Source organism: Lontra canadensis, unplaced genomic scaffold (assembly GCF_010015895.1).
Source record: "Lontra canadensis isolate GAN:19392208 unplaced genomic scaffold, GSC_riverotter_1.0 scaffold132, whole genome shotgun sequence".
Taxonomy (NCBI): Eukaryota; Metazoa; Chordata; class Mammalia; order Carnivora; family Mustelidae; genus Lontra; species Lontra canadensis.
The window spans coordinates 1852780-1871418 of NW_022631126.1; the positions used below are offsets into that span (position 1 = coordinate 1852780).

Below are 18639 nucleotides of genomic sequence, written 5' to 3' on the forward strand. Positions count from 1 at the left end.
TGGCCCACTGCACTCACATGACCTTCCCAGCCCCGTGGGAATGAGTTTGCAACATCTCTCCCTCTTTGCAGCAGCCCCGTTCAGCCCCGGCTCCGCTCTCTGAACTGACCTGCAGCCATGCCCTCTTCCAACGGAGGGCACCCTTGGGTTTCCCAGCTCTACAGGTGGTGGGTGCCCACAAGGAAGGGCCAGGTTCTAAAGGATCCCTTTTCCCTTGACCCTCCCCCTTTCTAACCTCCACCCACTGCTGCCTCTCAGTTTCCTTCCTGTGCAGCGTGGAGCCTATATTCTCAAGCCCCTCAGCCACTGTCCCCACCTCCAGGAGGCCCTAGCCACGCTTATGACCTTGCTATTCTGGGCCTTGCGTCCTGTTGGGAGATGGACAGGAGACAGCTGGGCTCACAGGCCACCCAGGCTGGGGGCTAGCTGGGGGAAGCCTGCTGGCTCTCCCAGTTTTGTCTAATCCCCGGGGCTCCCTCAAACCATGATCTCAGGAGACTGGGGATAGAATTGGCCTTGCAAAGGAGGGGATGGTTTGGGGAGCTGGGTGCTGCGTTCTGGAAAAGGAGGTGGTGAGTGAAGGCTGTGGCACCCCAGGGTAAGCAGGACCTGATCCCCTCCTAATCTAGCAGCAACTGGTGCTGTGAGGCTCCCCTTCCCCCTAAACCCTGCAAGCTTCAGGGACTTGACTTCTGAAGTGGGGGGGAGGGGACTGAGGAGCACCCCCCCACCCCAAGATTTGCATGTCTTGGCCAGAGAAGCCTAAGAGACTGTTTCCTTCTAAGCCTCTCTTTAAGGATGGTTGAGCTGAAGTTTGGGACCCATCAGGTCCAGCCAGGCTCTGTGTCCCCATCCTTCAGAACCAGGCTTCTATTCCTAGCTTCAGCCCTCCTAGGAAGGGAGGAACACCTTCCAACTGTGGGCTTGAAGACCCCCGGGGAGGGATCCAAGAGAACCAGTGCCTTCCTCCATCCCAGTCCACACCCTCAGCCTCCCTGGTGGCCAGCCTTCTGCAGGTCTTGTGGGGTGGCTGTCCCTCTCTGGCTTCAGCTTCCCCGCTGGGAAGTTGGGGGAGGTGGGAGGGGTCACCTTAAAGGGCCCCCCCTGGCAGCAGCATCCTGTAAAGCCTGCCTCCTGCTCTCAGCTCCCCTGAAGCCTGGATCCCTCCAGTCTTCTCCCCCTTGTCCATGTTTGGGCATTCCTGCTCCTTTCAGTGCCCCTGTCAATCCTCCAGGTGGTGGCAGGGAGAAGGCAGGGAGCACCAAAAGGCTTGGCAGATGCTGAGTCTGACTCTGGCCTAAGAAGGTGGGTGCTGGGCCACATGGAGGTGCCTGTGGACATGACCCCCATTGTCTGAGCCCCTCCCCTCAGGTCACAGCTCAAGGGAGGGATTCCTGGGAACCATGAAAAGGAGGAGGGATGGAGCACCATGTCCTCAACTCACCCCAGAAGCTCCCCTCCCCCCCCAAGTCCAGGCAGAGGAGGGAACAATTATGGGGGGGCTAAATCCTTAAGTGCCATCCACCCCCTGTGGGCCTGGCCTGCCTGCTAGCCAAAAGTGAGGCTTCCCCTTCCTTCTCTCGCTGTCTCCCCTGTCATCATCTGCTTAGGAACCTGAGCACCAGTGGGGGAAGCAGCCCAGAGAACCCTCTCAGTGGCCCATACTCTGTCCATTTCGGAAGCTGAAGGCCTAGACGCAGGAAGGACTTGAGGCTCCCTCTTCCCCTCCCTGACCTTCCACTATTAACTCTCACCAAAACTCTCTCCTCTCTCTACCCTCCTTCCCTCCCCTGCCCCACAGCCCAGGCCACCCTCTGTCTGCTCCTCCAGCAGCTGCCCTGGTAGCAACCAAAAGACGCCCCCATCTAGGAGCAGGGGTGGGGGTGGGGGGCTCGGGGCTCGGAGCAGCTGCTTCGACAAGGAAGCTGACACCAGGGCCAGCCGCTCAGCAACAACTCGTGGCTTTGCACCCAGCCCTGGGCCCCCACCCACCTGGCTGCTGCAGGCCGGCTCCCTGCTGTCCCTTTTCCCCATTGCTCCTCAGACTTCCCTCTGACACTGGCGGCCCCGTCTCTGTCTCCCCAGCTCTGTTCTGTCCTTATTTCCCCCTAGACCTGTCCCCATCAATCTGCCCCCTCCCCATTCCTTTGGTCTGGAGCCTCTGCTCTATCCAGCTTCCCAGCCCCCTTTCCTCGACACCCCTCCTTCCCTCACGCTTCTTCCTGTGGGATATGCCCAACACCTGAGCATGCAGCCTCTGAGCCTCGCTCCCCTGGAGGAGAAGAGTTCAGGGCCAGGGCAGAGTGTGGACTACATACCTTCTAGGATCTGCCATGTTTTAACCCCTTGAGTTAAAGAACACAGTGTGGAATGGGGGACCCTCATTCCAGGACTTGGGGTGACTGCCCCCATCCTGAAACATTGATCCCTCCCCCTCCATCATCAGCACATTCTGTAGCCTCTTGGATTACCTGACTGCCTGGGTATCCTATTTTCTTGGGGAGGGGATTCCCTGCCAGGGATGGGTAGGCCCCCCAAAGGCTACATTTCCAGAGGCCGAGTTAGAGCGATGGAGAGGGGGGAGTTTGGGGGAGAGACAGGCAGTCCTGGCTTTGCTCACCAGGGCTTGGACACTAAATCCCTTGTTGATGGCTGCAGCAACCCCTCCCGAGGGTAGGGTTACCGTCTTCTGCCCTGTCCCCTTGACCCTCTCCCCTCCCTATTTCCCCTTGTCCCTCTAGAGCCATTTCCTTTGGCCCCAAAGGATGTTGTCCCCCTCTCCCATTCCCTGAAGGTTGGAGTATCTGCCGCCCTTTCAGCAAACTGGGTGAGGAAGGAGACCGTGGCAATAGAAAGAGGTTGGGTGGGAGAGGAGGGAGTCAGGGAAGGAGAAAGGTGGAGGCCCCGGAGTAGGAGGGGAAGAACTGCAGGGAGGACTTTGGAACAGGAAATTCGGTACAACTGAGGAAGTCCAGGCAACTGAGGGAGGGGTCAGCAAAACACAGACAGTGAAGTCTCTCCCTGCCCCCCCCTTCCCTGGGGCTGGGGCCACCTTAGCTTCCCTCATGAGTGACATCTCAGGCTGCAGCCCCACTGTTCCCCCTCTGTCAGCAGAAATATCTTTCTTCTGACCCCTCCTGCCAGAGTCTTAGCCAGCCAATCCCTGATCTGGGGGGGGGGGGAGAGCCCGGCCCCCCCTACTCCCTCATAAGGACCAGCTGGGGGTTGGGGGGGTGGCCAGCTGCTGCAAGTGGGACGGGGGTCAGAGCTTCGTGGAAGGAAGAGAAACGTGGGGGGGGGCAGGAGAGAAAAAGCAAAAACCCCAGACAAATAGGCAGGTGGACACCGAGGAAGGCCCCCGAAGCTTGAGAACACCCCCAGAAGGTGCACACCGCCCACTGGGCCCCAGGAAGGGAGCACAATGGAGGCTGCACACTCCAAGACCACAGAAGAATGTTTGGCCTATTTTGGGGTGAGCGAGACTACAGGCCTTAGCCCGGACCAAGTGAAGCGGCATCTGGAGAAATACGGCCCCAATGGTAAGTGTCCCTCGGAGGAGAGGCTAGTAACGCCCTCCTGTCCCCCCCCCACAACACAGACACATACACACACTCACACACTTAAACACACTGGAGTCTCTCCCTCCAGAGTACCTTAGGGAAGAGCTGGGCCATGGTCCAGTGACTTCAGGGGGTAAGAGGAGACTAACAAGACAGGGTCCCTGAGACTAGAGTTTTGGGAGGATTTATGGGATGACCTTGGTGAACCTCAGATGCCCTTTTGGTGGCCCAGTTCTCTTACCTTAGCCAGAATCCTGGATGTAGGGGACATTAGACTGAACCCCAAATGAATATGTCCTTTTCTTCTTTTTTTTCCCCTGGATAGAGCTCCCTGCTGAAGAAGGTAAGTTACTGGAATCCCTGAGCTCTGTTAATGACCGTCCCCCACCCCACAACCGTGCCCCACTCCCTTCTCCCCACCTTCTCCCTACTGACTCCTGGGGCAAATACCCTCCCCAGAGGTTAGAATCTGGCTAGGGACAGGAGTTTCCACGCACTTTCTCCATGAGACCTCCAGCCCTTGAGCAACTAACTGCCCACCACCACTTTGAGGGGCCTGTGTCTGGACTCCTGGTGAGCTCCCTCAGTCCCCTCTCAGTACCAAGCAGACTGCTCATCAGCCCAGAACCTTCCTGCTCAGGCTGGAAGGCCACTCTCAGTCCCTGGATCCCAGCCTGCACTTAGAGTCCCAGCCATCATCCACCAGACCTTAACCCGAGGGGGCCGCCCTCCTCTGCCTCTCCCCCCAGGGAAGTCCCTGTGGGAGTTGGTGGTAGAGCAGTTTGAAGACCTCCTGGTGCGGATCCTTCTTCTGGCCGCCTGCATTTCCTTCGTAAGTGTGGGCAGGCATCTGGGAGCTGGCCGGGGTGTGGGTTAGGGGTCTGAAGCATCTATGGGCGCGGGGGCTCCGGCTCCTCGGCTCCAATGGTCCAAGCCCTCAGCATCCACTTCCCCAGACCAGAACTGAGGGGGCTGGGGGAGGGGGGCGCTGATGCGCATATGCCTTGGTCCTCCTCCACACCCCACAGGCAGGTTTTATTTTAAGCTTTAAGGGTGTTCTCAGCCAAAACACTGAAGCTAAGCCACCCCCGCAGCTTCAAGGGCTTCAAGGGCTCGGGTTACCCCCCAAGCGCCGGTCTCCCCAGCTCAGCTCAGGGTCGGACTCGGCTGAGCTCCGGCCACCACTACTCCCGGCATGCCCCGGGGCGCGCAGCCGCTCCACCAATCCCCGAGCCTCCCGGAGCCCCCGCCCCGCCCTCCTGACGCTGATTGGTCGCGGCAAAGACTCCCTCCCAGAGGCGGGAAAGAGCTGCTGGTGTGAGGGTTCCTCCAAGTGCGCCCGAAGCGCAGCCAGATCCCTCACCTGTCCCCGGGCTTCGCTGCCCACCGCCCATCAGGCCTAGAACTCCTGGGGCCCCCTCCTCACCCGCCCGGCCTGACCTTGCCCGCCCTCCCCCGGGCCCCCACAGCTGCAGGGCTGTCACCTCTCTGGCCCCGGAGCTCCCCCCACCCCACCCCAGCACCCACCATCCAGCAGCCCGCTTGCCTCCTGGAGTTTCTTCCTTAACATCTTAGCCCCGCCGGAAGATAAGACTGGGGGCAAAGAATTCCCCCCTGTGCCCTGGTCTCCTTCATGGAGGCCCTGTGGGTCCCTGAGTACTAGCTGGCAGGGCCTCCCTTCTCCCTTCTCAGATTTGCTCCTTGACATTTGCCTGTGGCTGTTGCCTGGCAGTGGCAACAGCTGGGGTGGGGTGTGTACTGGAGGCCCCGTAACACTATCCCCCCTCCTGCTCCCTCATGAAATTGGAGCTTCCCTGCCTTGGGCTGTTGGGGAGGGGTGTAGGCCCCCCTCCCCCCTACAGTGTCTGCAAGGACCACAGGGTTTTCCCTATGGAGTTCTGGCTCCCATGGAATGGATGTGGCTGTTGGGGGTCGTTGGTCTGTGTGTCCCGCCTGCTTTGCTTACAGGCCAACAGCCTGGCCAGGGAAACCCAAAAGCATTCCCAGTTAAACCCCGAGCTGTGCATGTCTACACCCTCTGGTTCCCGCTGCACGAGAGCAGTGGCAGCGCCCGTGTGAGTCTGCGCTTTGGAGCCTGTAGGACCTCAGACCAATGAGGGGCTGCAGTATCCCCGCGATGCCCAGCCCCATCTGCTCCTGCGCACGTTCCTGTCCTCATCGCCCATCTTTATGTGTTGGAAGGGCTTTATCACTGTTAGTCTCCCTTCCCCCTCTCCACAGGTGCTGGCCTGGTTCGAAGAAGGCGAAGAGACCATCACCGCCTTTGTGGAACCCTTTGTCATCCTCTTGATCCTCATTGCTAATGCCATCGTGGGGGTTTGGCAGGTTAGCCGTGACCCCGCCTCACTCCTTCCCATCCTGACCCTAAACGTGAAGCCAGCCTCCCTCCCAGTCTCCTCCTCCTCCGTCACTTCCTTTGGGAAGTGTTCTCTGTTCCTAATGCCCAGTTTGGAAAGGGGACGGAGTGCGGGAAAGAGACAGGAGACTGGTGTTGCCACTGTCACTAGCTGGCTCTGTAATCCAGGAAGGTTCCTTCCCCCTCTCAGCCTCAGTGTCCTCCCTCATAAAATGGGGCTAATCATCCTGCCCCTGGGTTGTGCTGAGATGGAAAAAGATGATGTTTGTGGAGTTACTAGCCCTGTATGCCTGGCATATAGTAGCAGGTCTATCAATGCCAGATTGATTTTCCTTCTCGTCCTTTATCACCCTCTACTTTTCCTGTCCCTTGATTTCTGATTTTCTTTGATTCTCTTTTTTTGTCTCCCCTGAACCTCCTTGCCTGTCTTAGGCCATAAATGACAGTTTCCTCAGCACACACACCTACCCTCCTGCGGGGTTTGTCCACTCCCTGATGCCAGGAGCCAGGACTGTGTGACCGGCCCTTTCCTCTATCATGTCCCTGTTTTCCCCAGGACTCTGGCCCCTGGCCGTCCTGATCCTCTCTGGCCAGTCCCCTCCCATTCCACAACCTTCCTCCCTTTGCTGATTCCCCTCTCCTCCACCCTGTCCTTCCAGGAGCGTAATGCAGAGAACGCCATCGAGGCCCTGAAGGAATATGAACCCGAGATGGGGAAAGTCTACCGGGCTGACCGCAAGTCAGTACAAAGGATCAAGGCTCGGGATATTGTACCCGGGGACATCGTGGAGGTGGCCGGTGAGTGATGGGAATGAGTGGTCCAGGTAGGGAGGCCTTGACCTCGAGGCCAAAAGGATGTGTACAGGGAGGGTGGGGGCCCTCTGCTGTCTGGGAGGTAGCCGGGATGGCGAAGCCTTTGCTTTTCCTTCTCAGACTCCTCAGGAGGTCACCCCAGGGCACTGTGGCCAGAGAAGCCCTCCCTGTCAGAGTCTCAGCAGGAACAGCCAGTCCTGTCCCTGACACTCCAGGCGGACCCCCTGCTCCCCCTCCTCTCACCCAGCACTTGCAAGCAACAGGTGGAGCCTAGTCCTTGCCAATGGCACCGTCTCCACCCCCCTCCCGAGGCCTGGCTTCTCTCTCCTTCCACCCACCCCCAAGCTTGGTCAGCTTTAAATCTTGACCTCTTGGTGCCCTTGAGGCCTCTTGAAGGGGAAGGAGTGAGGGTAGAAGGGAGGAGGGGGGCCAAAGGCTCAAGCCCCCAACCATGTAAGGGAAACTCGGGCCCTAGCAGGGAGCACGGGACCTGGGAGGAGGGGAGCTCAAGGAGGGGCCCCGCCTCTCCGGTGAGGGACACTTAATGCCTGACCGGGGAGGGGTGGGGGCCGGGTGGCTAAGATTACTGGGATTCTGCCCCCTTCAGCGGTTTTCATATTTGCCCTGCACAGGCCTTCCCTCATCTCCAGGCCCCTGGCAGAGGGGAAAGTATCTAGGCCCGCTTGCCTCCACTAGACACCCTAGTTGCCACCACGGGAGGCCTAGGGAGAGGGAGGGAGGGCGGGCTGAAGACCCCAGGGCACCATCACAGGCCCGTCCGGCCACAGTGACAGTTCAGAGTCAGCGCCCTGAATGTCTATAAATATCGCTTGGGCTTGGGTGACAGGGTGTCCCGCCCAACTCTGTCTCCGACCTCCTCCCTCCTCCCTCCTCCGTCAGCTTCCTCTGGCACAGGAGGAGGAACCTTAGAAACAGGGAAAGGAAAGCAGCCCAATGAACCCCAGCCCCAGTACCATCCATGGGATCGGGAGAGATGAGCAGAGGCCCTGGGAGGCCGGCCATTAGCCTCTACAAAGGCCCTGAAGTCTGGTGGGGGAGGCAGACGTCATCAGCCTTGTCAGCCTACCTGCAAGGTGGTTTCCTGGACTGACCCCTCCTGGGCATCTCCTGTGGCCTGCTCGGCCGTTCCTTCTCTCCTGCCAGTCTCCCCAGCTCACTTACCTCACCCACCGTGGCTTCATGCCTTCCCTTGGGTGTGCAACCCAGGGCCTGGCACGTTTCTGCTGGGCGGTCTCTGCCTGGCCCTGCAGGACCTCTCCCCCGATGCCCCTGCAGCTTCTCCCTCTCCTCCTGCCCCCTCATCCTTCCTTCAGGCTCTACCTCTCCTGCTCTGCACAGATTTTTCTCCATTCTCGTATTTTCTCCTGTTTCTTCCTGTTCCCCTACCCCTGTCCCCGCTGTGTCTCCACGGCCTCCTCTCCCCTCTGAGGTGTGTCTCTCAAATTCACCCACTTTCTTTAAGTTTTTTTCTTGCCCTCCTCTCCCCACCTTTCTCCCTCTTGTTTCCGTCTCTATTTTGCTGTCTCATTACACAACTGGATGGTTCCTAATCTTCCCTTCAGCGGCTCAGCGTAACTGTTTATTGAGCATGTGCTATGTGCCGTGCACTAGGCCCTCTCACGGGCTCACAGCCGAGAGAGGAGAGAAAGGCAACAGGGGCAGTTGGAATGAGTGTTGATGGGGGATGCTTGCTGGGGCTATGGGAGCCTATGCCAAGGGCCTGACTCAAGCCCGGGGAGGGTACCCGGCCCCGGTGACCCGAGGAACCAGGTGAGGTAGTCAGACAAAGATCGGGCTTTCCTCGGGAAGGAAGAAAACTCCTTTTTCGACTGACTTCACTCTCATCTACTCTCTCCACAGTGGGGGACAAAGTCCCCGCCGATATCCGCATCCTCGCCATCAAATCCACTACGCTCCGGGTTGACCAGTCCATCCTGACAGGTTTGGCGGGCCGGGTGGGAGGATGCTTGAAGGGCGCGTGGGGAAGAGGTGGGGAGTTCAGGGGACACACAGAGATGAAGCTCCAGGTGGATGAAAGAGAACAACCAGCCCCCTCCTGGCTCTCTGGCGCCCGTGATGTCAGCACAGCCCAGCTTGGTTTACCATCATAAGCCTGAAACACAAGGGGTCATGGGAGAGGGCGGGACGTTTGTGCCTGTTCTCCAGATGGTCATCGACCCCGTCTTTCCGCATGGACATTCAGATACCCAGAGAGCTGTCTTGTTGCCTCAAAACCAAACCACCCCCCTCCCGCCCTGAGTGAGGACCCATAGATTCTAGAACAAGCTGGAGGGTCTGGATGCACTTACAACCATAGCTGCTTCCGTTTCTTCACTGCGAGAGAGAAGGTGAAGAGCCAGCGAGCCTTCCCTGTAGGCCAAGGAGGCAAGGCCAGGGTGGTCCCCTGACCCCCTGCCCAGTGGCGACAGGAAGGCATCTCCTTCCCTGGAAGGTGCTCTGTCGTTGACTGTGCCCCTTGCCATGAAAAAGCTTCTTTCGCTTTCACCAAGACCTGGTTCTGAAGTCTATGTATTATCATCTCCATTTTACAGAGAACAGGTTAAGTGATCCCAAATTATGCAGCTTATAAGTGGTCGAGCTGGGGCTCAGGTCAAGGTCCTCTTACTCCAAGTGCGTTGGATTTCCCTGCCTCCAGTGGCTTTGGCCAGAGTTCAGCTTCCTCCAGAATGGTTGCTAGGTCCTTACCAGGCCCTGTCCTACCAAGCAGGGCCAGAGTTAGGGGCAGAAAGGATGGGAGGAGGGAGGCCATGATGTCATCTGAAAACCTCTTGGCTCCTTCTCGGCAGGCGAGTCCGTATCTGTCATCAAGCACACAGACCCTGTTCCTGACCCCCGAGCTGTCAACCAGGATAAGAAGAACATGCTTTTCTCGGTGAGCCATGCCGGGCCGGCTGTCACGCGCCCGAGCCAGAGGCCCCAGTGGGGGAGAGACACGGCTGCGCGAGGCGAGATGAGGACCGCCGCTGGGAGGGTGCCGTGGGGGGGTCACCTCTAGCCTGACTGCTCGCCTCTCGGCCGCCCTCCCAGGGTACCAACATTGCCGCTGGCAAGGCCTTGGGCATCGTGGCCGCCACGGGTGTGAGCACTGAGATTGGGAAGATCCGTGACCAAATGGCTGCTACAGAGCAGGACAAGACCCCCCTGCAGCAGAAGCTGGATGAGTTCGGGGAGCAGCTCTCCAAGGTCATCTCCCTCATCTGCGTGGCCGTCTGGCTCATCAACATTGGCCACTTCAACGATCCTGTCCACGGCGGCTCCTGGTTCCGGGGGGCCATCTACTACTTTAAGATCGCCGTGGCCCTGGCTGTGGCTGCGATCCCAGAAGGTGTGGCAGGCTCTCTTTCTCCTCCCGTGGGCTGATCGAATCCGCAGAGGCCCCCTTTCCCAGTCGGGTAACATTCACTGGCTCCAGGCCTCACGTCCTCCCCTTCCTTCCCACAGGCCTTCCTGCAGTCATCACCACCTGCCTGGCCTTGGGCACCCGGCGGATGGCAAAGAAGAACGCCATTGTGAGGAGCCTGCCCTCTGTAGAGACTCTGGGCTGCACCTCCGTCATCTGTTCTGACAAGACGGGCACCCTCACCACCAACCAGATGTCTGTGTGCAAGGTCAGGGAAGGATGGGGGTCTCCCACTCCCAAGATGGCCTTTGGGGTGACATAAGCCCTCCAAAGATGGGGTCAGGCCTTCATCCCTGGCAGCTTCTCCCCGTGGCCAGGAAAGGAAATGCGCAGAGGGCCAGTATAGGTCGCCACCCTTCCAGCCATGAAAAGGACGAGCGAGGGCCCCTCTGGCTTCCCCCGCCCCCCGGACTAGTCCTCCGTGGCAGGGCCTGGGTGGCGCGGGCACACTGATCTTGAATAGCATTTCCTAAACCGGGGCACTTAACCCCTTTGGCAGTGTGGACCTCCTCTCAGGATGATAGTTTAGATGTAAAAAATAAAACATACAGGGCTCTTGTTTAAAAACTACACTGGGCTACGGAAGAAACCAACGACAAATATGGTCAGCCAAATATCTTAAAAACACATTGGCAATGCGTTCGCACTTCTGCTTCGGGACAAATGCATTCCGCAGCAGGCCCAGCAGTGGGTGCCCAAGCAGTCATGAGCCTGCTGGCTATTTTGAGGGCTCTGAGTGCGATCTGATGGGGGAAGGAGCTGTGGGCCTGTTGCTGGCAGTCATAGGCGTTGCTAATATCGATGTGGTCTGCTGACTGCATTCGTGACTGAGAGGAAATGCTCAATGTCAGAGAGAAAATAAGAGCTGTCATTTCTCCCCCACCAAGTTTCCAGACATCTTGGCAGGGGGATTAGGGGTGGGGGTGGGGGTCATTCAGGGACCCCAGGCAAAGAACCCCTGCCGTAAACCGAGTTCAGTGAAACAGCACGTCCTGCATCAATTGCCGTTCTGAGACTCAGGGCTGGCGGTCAGAGAGGGCGAGAAGGGCCGTACCGTGCGCTCCCTGGGGAGACCTCCGTGCTTGCTTGCACTTGAAAGCCTCAGAGCAGGCTGACCGTCAAGGCGGTGTGTGTGGGGGGGTGCCCCTTCATTTAAGCCAGGGTTTTTGTGCACTTACTTGACCACAGAACCTTTGTCTGTCGGAGCCCTTCTGAAGCCCCATCCCTCCCCTGCTGGGTGTAGTTCAGGGTGGGCGGCTCCTCTCCAGGACCTTCCAAAGCCCAGGCTTCCAAGCCAGACCACAGGCTCCTGCCCTGTTCCCTAAAAATGAGTTGATGGCCCTCATTCGAAAGTCAAGAGATTGCATAGGAAAATAACCTGGATTTCTGGCTCTTCCTGCAAAACGGGAAGATCTGGCCGTGAGCGGCTGGAATGACAGCTGGACCACAGGCTCTCCTGCACCTCGCCATGCATGCCTCCTTTCACTGACTCATCCAAGGGGGCCTCCAGGGTGGCCTGCAGAAACTAGGGACTTTCGTTCCGGGGCCATAAGCACCGAACATGGAGGATGATGGCAAGGGAGTGGCAGGAGTCTCTCTTCGTCTCTGAGGGCAGCTGGGAGAGAGATGGGGCACCTGCCTCCCCTCGGTGCCGACTGCCTTTGGGGATGCTGAGAGCTGGACATCTGTGCCCATGGCCCCTCTCCCTGCAGATGTTTATCATCGACAAGGTGGACGGAAACATCTGTGTCCTGAACGAGTTCTCCATCACTGGTTCCACTTACGCTCCAGAAGGAGAGGTGTAAGTTCCCTGAAGTCCTTTCCTTGTCTCCTCGTGCCCCCTGCAGACACCTCCCCCCAACACCTCTCTCCCGGGGGCCTCCCTCTAGTTTTATCTTGCTTTCTCTCTCCTCTTCCTTCCCTGACCTTGTTCTCTCTCCCGCCTAATTGAGCTCCACATTGGTAGCCATGTCCCCAACTGTCCCTCGCCACTTTCCCCATGTTCTCTCTGCATCTCGGTCCCTATTCTCCTCTACCTGTCTCTTTTCCTTCCTTCCTCCGCGCCCCGCTGCCAGCTTGAAGAATGATAAGCCCGTCCGCTCAGGGCAGTATGATGGGCTGGTGGAACTGGCCACCATCTGTGCCCTCTGCAATGACTCCGCCTTGGACTTCAATGAGGTAACCTCTCTTTTCCTGACACAGTCCCCTTCCAGTCGGCCGAGGTGGGGCCTCCTCGCCAGGCCCCGTGGGAAGGGGACGCTTTGTACTGAGGCCTCTCCTGGGTGGGAAGGGGAGGGAGTGGCCAGCCCCCTTCCCGTTCTAGGAGGAAGGTGGGAGCAAGGGGCTGGCAGTGCCCAGCACTTACTTCCTCTTCCTCCTCTGTCCTCTCAGACCAAAGGTGTTTACGAGAAGGTGGGGGAGGCCACCGAGACGGCGCTCACCACCCTGGTGGAGAAGATGAATGTATTCAACACTGACGTGAGAAGCCTCTCAAAGGTGGAGAGGGCCAATGCCTGCAACTCGGTAAGCCTGGGCGCTCCCTCCCATGGGGTCCTTCTTTGTCCCGGGTCACACAGGCTAGGACCCAGGGAACCTCGGGGGGCAGAGGCCACCAGTCTGGCTGGGCAGGGTTCCGTGCCCCATGCCAGGACCCTAGCCAGTACGGGCAGCCGGCCTCAGCTGTTCTTGGCCAGGCCGACTTTGGGTAGGCCCTCCTGCCCCTGGACCGATGCACCCTCGCCACCATCTTGCCACAGTCCCTCTCGATGATACTGCCTCCTGATGTGTCCCTGGCTGGAGGGAAGGCATTGGGCACAGGCCATGGCCACCCATCGTGGTGCTTCCCTTGTCCAGATGAACAAACCCCACTCTGTTCCTCTCTGAGACTTTGCTATTAATGTTTCTTCAACGTGTATATTGCGCTCCTCTTGCATATTTTGTTCTCTACATCGCTCATTCTTTTGTTTTGTTTTTGTTTTTTGTTTTTTTTTGTATATACAAGATGCTCATTGCTGCTTTTTTTTTTAAGATTTTTTTTTATTTATTTGACAGACAGAGATCACAAGTAGGCAGAAAGGCAGAGAGAGGAGGAAGAGAAGCAGGCTTCTGCTGAGCAGAGAGCCCGATGTGGGGCTTGATCCCAGGGTCCTGGGATCATGACCTGAGCCGAAGGCAGAGGCTTTAACCCACTAGCCACCCAGGTGCCCCTAGTTGCTGCTTTACTTAATAGGACAAGAATAATGAAAACACATAAGTATCTCTCATTAGAGAGCATGTAAGAAATTTACAAATGCTAATATAAACATCACCTTATCTCTTATTCATTGTTACTTTCACACTTGTTTTCTCTTGAAGTCTCTATGACGCATTGGGTGGAAAAGGGCTCACGTTCAATTTTGTGGCATGTTTGTTACTACATGCCAGGCACTGGGTCTGTATTGTCCAATAGCATGTCCCTAGGAGCCCACATGTAGTTATTGCAATTTAAATTAATTAAGACGAGATAAAAATAAAAACTCACCTCTTCAGCTGCACCAGCCACATTTTTCCATGCTGAATAACCGTGCTCAGTGGCACCATATTGGATGGTTCTGATTACAGAACATTCCCATCACCACCGAAAGTTCTAGATGGTGCCATACTGTGCCATCCTGTTTTAGTTGTGCTTTAAACTGGACACTGTAAGAAAGCCACAGCACCGGTCTTGAAGCTCTCTCCGTTTGTGCTATAGGTACCAGACGGAGCCCCAGTCTGAGACTCGGCTTGTGGTCTGCTCTGACCTCCAGATCCTTTTTGACTATGTTTTACGGGGTCTGGGACTCTGCCCTTCTATGATGCAGCATCATCATTCTTATCCCACCAGTCTCATGTCTGGCCTCTCCCTCTCCGTCTCCTCTTTCCCAGGTGATCCGCCAGCTAATGAAGAAGGAATTCACCCTGGAGTTCTCCCGGGACAGGAAGTCCATGTCTGTCTACTGCTCCCCAGCCAAATCCCGGGCTGCCGTGGGCAACAAGATGTTTGTTAAGGTCAGAAATCAGAAATCTTCTTCCCAGTCCTGGAGCCCTCTCCTATCCCTGCCCTCCATCACTGTGCCCTGAAAGAAAGGGGTCCCTGAAACCTTGCCTGGTCTCCTAGGGTGCCCCTGAGGGGGTCATTGACCGCTGTAACTACGTGCGAGTTGGCACCACCCGGGTGCCCATGACGGGGCCGGTGAAGGACAAGATCATGTCAGTGATCAAGGAGTGGGGCACTGGCCGGGACACGCTGCGCTGCCTGGCCCTGGCTACCCGAGACAGCCCCCCAAAACGAGAAGAGATGATCCTGGATGACTCTGCCAGGTTCATGGAATATGAGGTGAGTGGACAGAAGCCCCCCTTGCCCCAGAGTCATCTGCCTCCCCTGGCTCTGCCCACATTGTGTCCTGCTGCATCACAGGCCCTAGAGTCACAGGGAAGAACCTAGAATCTGGAAGGACCGTAGGAGCCATCTAGTGAGTCCAGGGCTGCTCTGCCGGTGGCCGTGAACCTGTCCCAGATGAGGCGAGGCACTTGCCTCCAGACCAGAGACCCATGTGGTCCCCAGGCATCCTCAGTTCTGTCCCATGTTTCCCTGATAAGATATTCCCAATGCAAGAGCGGGGCTAGACCTGCACTCTGGTACATGGGCCTTACCTTGCTGCAGACCAGCTCTCCGAAGGGCACCCGAGTCCATTCTTTCATTTTCTTGTCGGGACCCAGTGGCCCGGCAGGTAGCCTGGAATTGCTTAGGCCTGTAGACCCAGCGAGTGGCCCCTCCAAAAGCAGAAACCACTGCCCTAACTCCCAGTTCTAGCTCTTTCCTTGAAATATCCACGGGCGGCCACCTCTGCTGGGCCGGGCAGTGCCACATCCCCAGGCACACATGTGAGCAAGGTACATCTCCTGCCCCTGGGCTTACGAGGCCCCACTGAGATTTGCACACCCGGCCCCATCTCCCACCATCCCTCCGGCCCCCCAGCTTCCTCCCTGGCTCATTTCCCGAGTCCCTCCCTGACCCTGTTGCTCTCTGGCGTCTCCCCAGACGGACCTGACGTTCGTCGGCGTGGTGGGCATGCTGGACCCACCCCGCAAGGAGGTCACAGGCTCTATTCAGCTGTGCCGGGATGCCGGAATCCGAGTCATCATGATCACTGGGGACAACAAGGGCACGGCCATTGCCATCTGCCGGCGCATCGGCATCTTCGGGGAGAATGACGAGGTGACTGACCGAGCCTACACTGGCCGGGAGTTCGACGATCTGCCCCTGGCCGAGCAGCGGGAGGCCTGCCGCCGTGCCTGCTGCTTCGCCCGCGTGGAGCCGTCCCACAAGTCGAAGATCGTGGAGTTTCTGCAGTCCTACGATGAGATCACAGCCATGGTGAGCGGACGGCGGGGCTGTACTGCTGGGGGGCACGTTGGGGGGCACCCTGGGCACCTGAGCAGCACAAGGGAGGTTCAGCCCACCAGGAAGGGCTATGTGCAAGGGTTTGCATCCCACCTTCTTGTTCTGCCCTCAGACAGGTGATGGGGTCAACGACGCACCTGCCCTGAAGAAGGCCGAGATCGGCATTGCCATGGGATCTGGCACTGCCGTGGCCAAGACGGCGTCCGAAATGGTGCTGGCCGACGACAACTTCTCCACCATTGTGGCCGCGGTGGAGGAGGGCCGCGCCATCTACAACAACATGAAGCAGTTTATCCGCTATCTCATTTCCTCCAACGTGGGCGAGGTGGTCTGGTGAGTGGCCAGGGCGGGAGGCTGGCCCTGGGGGCCGGTGGGGGTGGTGCTGCCCATGGGTCAGGAGGCAGGACAGACACGTGACCACCTCCTTCTGGCAGCATCTTCCTGACCGCCGCCTTGGGGCTGCCCGAGGCCCTGATCCCCGTGCAGCTGCTGTGGGTGAACTTGGTGACTGACGGGCTCCCTGCCACAGCCCTGGGCTTCAACCCGCCAGACCTGGACATTATGGACCGGCCCCCCCGGAGCCCCAAGGAGCCCCTCATCAGTGGCTGGCTCTTCTTCCGCTACATGGCGATTGGGGGTGAGCAGGATGGATGGAGGACCCCCTACTCCTTCCCAACCCTTGGGACTAACCCCCAGGGTGGCACACCCACTTCCCTAGCATGGCCGCCCCAGTGGGCCCTCTTCCCCAACGAGCCGTTCGTGGCCGTGAGCCCTCTTGACACCTCCCGTCTCCCCAGCCGTGACCCCAACTCCCATCTTCTGTCTACCGCAGGCTACGTGGGTGCAGCCACCGTGGGAGCGGCCGCCTGGTGGTTCCTGTATGCAGATGATGGGCCTCACGTCACCTACAGCCAGCTGGTAGGGAGGACAGAGGAGGGAGGAGGGTGGGGAGCAGGAGGGAGGCGTGGAGGCGCCTGTGGGATCCCAGCTCCTCACCCCTCCCCCTGCAGACTCACTTCATGCAATGCAACGAGGAAAACCCTGACTTTGAGGGCGTGGACTGTGAGGTCTTTGAGGCCCCCGAGCCCATGACCATGGCCCTGTCCGTGCTGGTTACCATCGAGATGTGCAACGCTCTCAACAGGTGAGGGCTGCACGCCCGCCCCTGCCGCTGCTGTGCCCTCCGCCTTCCTCTCTGTGCTCACTACTGCTTTCTGCTGTCCCCCACCCCGGGCTCCACTCGGCCTCCCCTTCGCAGCCTGTCTGAGAACCAGTCCCTCCTGCGGATGCCCCCCTGGGTGAACATCTGGCTGGTGGGCTCCATCTGCCTCTCCATGTCCCTCCACTTCCTCATCCTCTACGTCGACCCTCTGCCGGTGAGCCCTCTGGGGCCAGGACCCACCATTCTGTGCCCCTCCAGGAGCCTCTCTGGGCTGCAGTGCAGACAGAGGGAGGAGGGAGTCAGGCTGGGGTGGTCTGGGGCTCCTGCCCGGCCCCTCCTGAGAGGGACACTGGTCCTGACCACCTTCCACCCGCCCTCCCAGATGATCTTCAAGCTCCGGGCCCTGGACCTCACCCAGTGGCTCATGGTCCTGAAGATTTCATTTCCAGTCATTGGGCTCGATGAGCTCCTCAAGTTCATTGCTCGGAACTACCTGGAGGGTAAGTCACAACCCTTCTCCGATCCCTGTTTGCCCCCGGTCCCCCCATAAGCCCTCCCTCTGCGCTGCGAAGGCACCTGCCCCCCCTTCCTTTTCAGCGGGGTGCCCTGGCCCCTAGAGGATCAGCGTCCCTTCCCTGAGCCCCCATGCCTCTGAGCCTGGGAAGGCGCCCGCAGCCTCCTCAGCCCTCTTGGCCCTCCACGGCTGCCTCCACCCTTCGTAACTCTGTCTCTCTGTCCTCTCTGGCCATAGGATAACCCGTTTCCCCTTCCTCCATCTCTTTGAACCGTGTCACAGGTATCGCCCTCTTCTCGCCCTCGCCCCAGCTGCTGTGCCCGCCCCCATGCACTCTCCTCTCCTCCTCGGTGGCACCCGAGGTCACTAGCGCTCGCTGTCCCCCCCTGCTGCTGCTGCCACGGCCAAGCTTCCTGGCGGGGCGGGCCGCTGTCCTGACTCTGGGTCCGCCCAGCGGCCGAAAGGCTGGGCTGCGCTGCGCTGGGCACTGGGTTGTCCGCTGCGGTGGGGGGGGGGGGGGGGGGCGGGGGGGGGGGGGGGGGGGGCCCGGGCACAGGTGAGTCGGGGAGTTTGGGTGGGGGGGAGGCTGCACTGACCTTCCAGGTGAGTGTGTGGGCGTGGAGGCCTGGAGAGCCCGGGAGGGACTCTTCCTCTCCCCTCCTGCCCTTACTCTTCCCTTTCTCCTTCCAGACCCCGAAGATGAAAGAAGGAAGTAACCAGTCCTTCTGCCCCTTCTTCCCCGCCCCAATAGTGACGCATCTTCAGCCAGAGCTGTGGCACAGACTCTCACGTCCCCTCCACTCCCCGACATTTTTCTGTTTATAAACACGAGGGTCCCTCTCCCTCCTCCCCAGCCCGTCTTCCCTTCTGCTCTTGAAAAACCTCCCCTCCCCGACCCCATGGGGCTTGCAGGGACAAGGCGACGGATTGAGCTGAGCTGCTTATTTATTGAAAATAAATGACAGAAAAATCTGGTCTTGCCTCCGTGCACATCTTGGGGCCTGGGTCAGGCCCCCGGGGACAAGCGTCTTAGTGTCATGCAGTCCAGAAAGCAGCAGCCTGTCCCAGGTTGCGCATGTGGAGGGACTGGCTGCCATGGGCTGGAGGCTCCCAGCCACCACCCGCAGCTGGGCTGTGCCTCAGGGAAGGGACGGCGCCCTAAGAGGCACAGCCATTAGTCTGGCTCGGGGGACAGCGGCAGGAGGGTTGGGACCCAAGAGGCAGCATGGCAGCCAGAAAGCCGCAGGGCGAAGTCTACACCTTTGGTTCCTGGAGGGGGCTGGGATTCCCAGCCAGGTGTCCTCCTTGGGAGCAGAAGGCCAGACACCCTGGGAGAAGGAGCTGGAGAG

The 18639-nt window shown here is 58.9% G+C and overlaps 1 protein-coding gene across 1 annotated transcript; it reads left to right on the plus strand.

Annotated features, from left to right (window-relative positions):
* Positions 1–3226: 3226 nt before the first annotated feature.
* ATP2A1 (ATPase sarcoplasmic/endoplasmic reticulum Ca2+ transporting 1) lies at positions 3227–18264 on the plus strand. The gene is made up of 23 exons (XM_032842731.1): positions 3227–3539; positions 3886–3903; positions 4310–4392; positions 5802–5906; positions 6597–6735; positions 8632–8712; positions 9579–9664; positions 9820–10117; positions 10234–10400; positions 11905–11993; positions 12268–12370; positions 12584–12715; positions 14096–14218; positions 14328–14546; positions 15252–15587; positions 15727–15947; positions 16049–16251; positions 16447–16532; positions 16625–16758; positions 16873–16990; positions 17159–17276; positions 17528–17572; positions 17981–18264. Exons 1-22 carry the CDS (start codon positions 3422–3424, stop codon positions 17530–17532), a joined length of 2982 nt encoding a protein of 993 aa, XP_032698622.1. The 5' UTR covers positions 3227–3421; the 3' UTR covers positions 17533–17572; positions 17981–18264.
* The last annotated feature ends 375 nt before the right edge of the window (positions 18265–18639 follow it).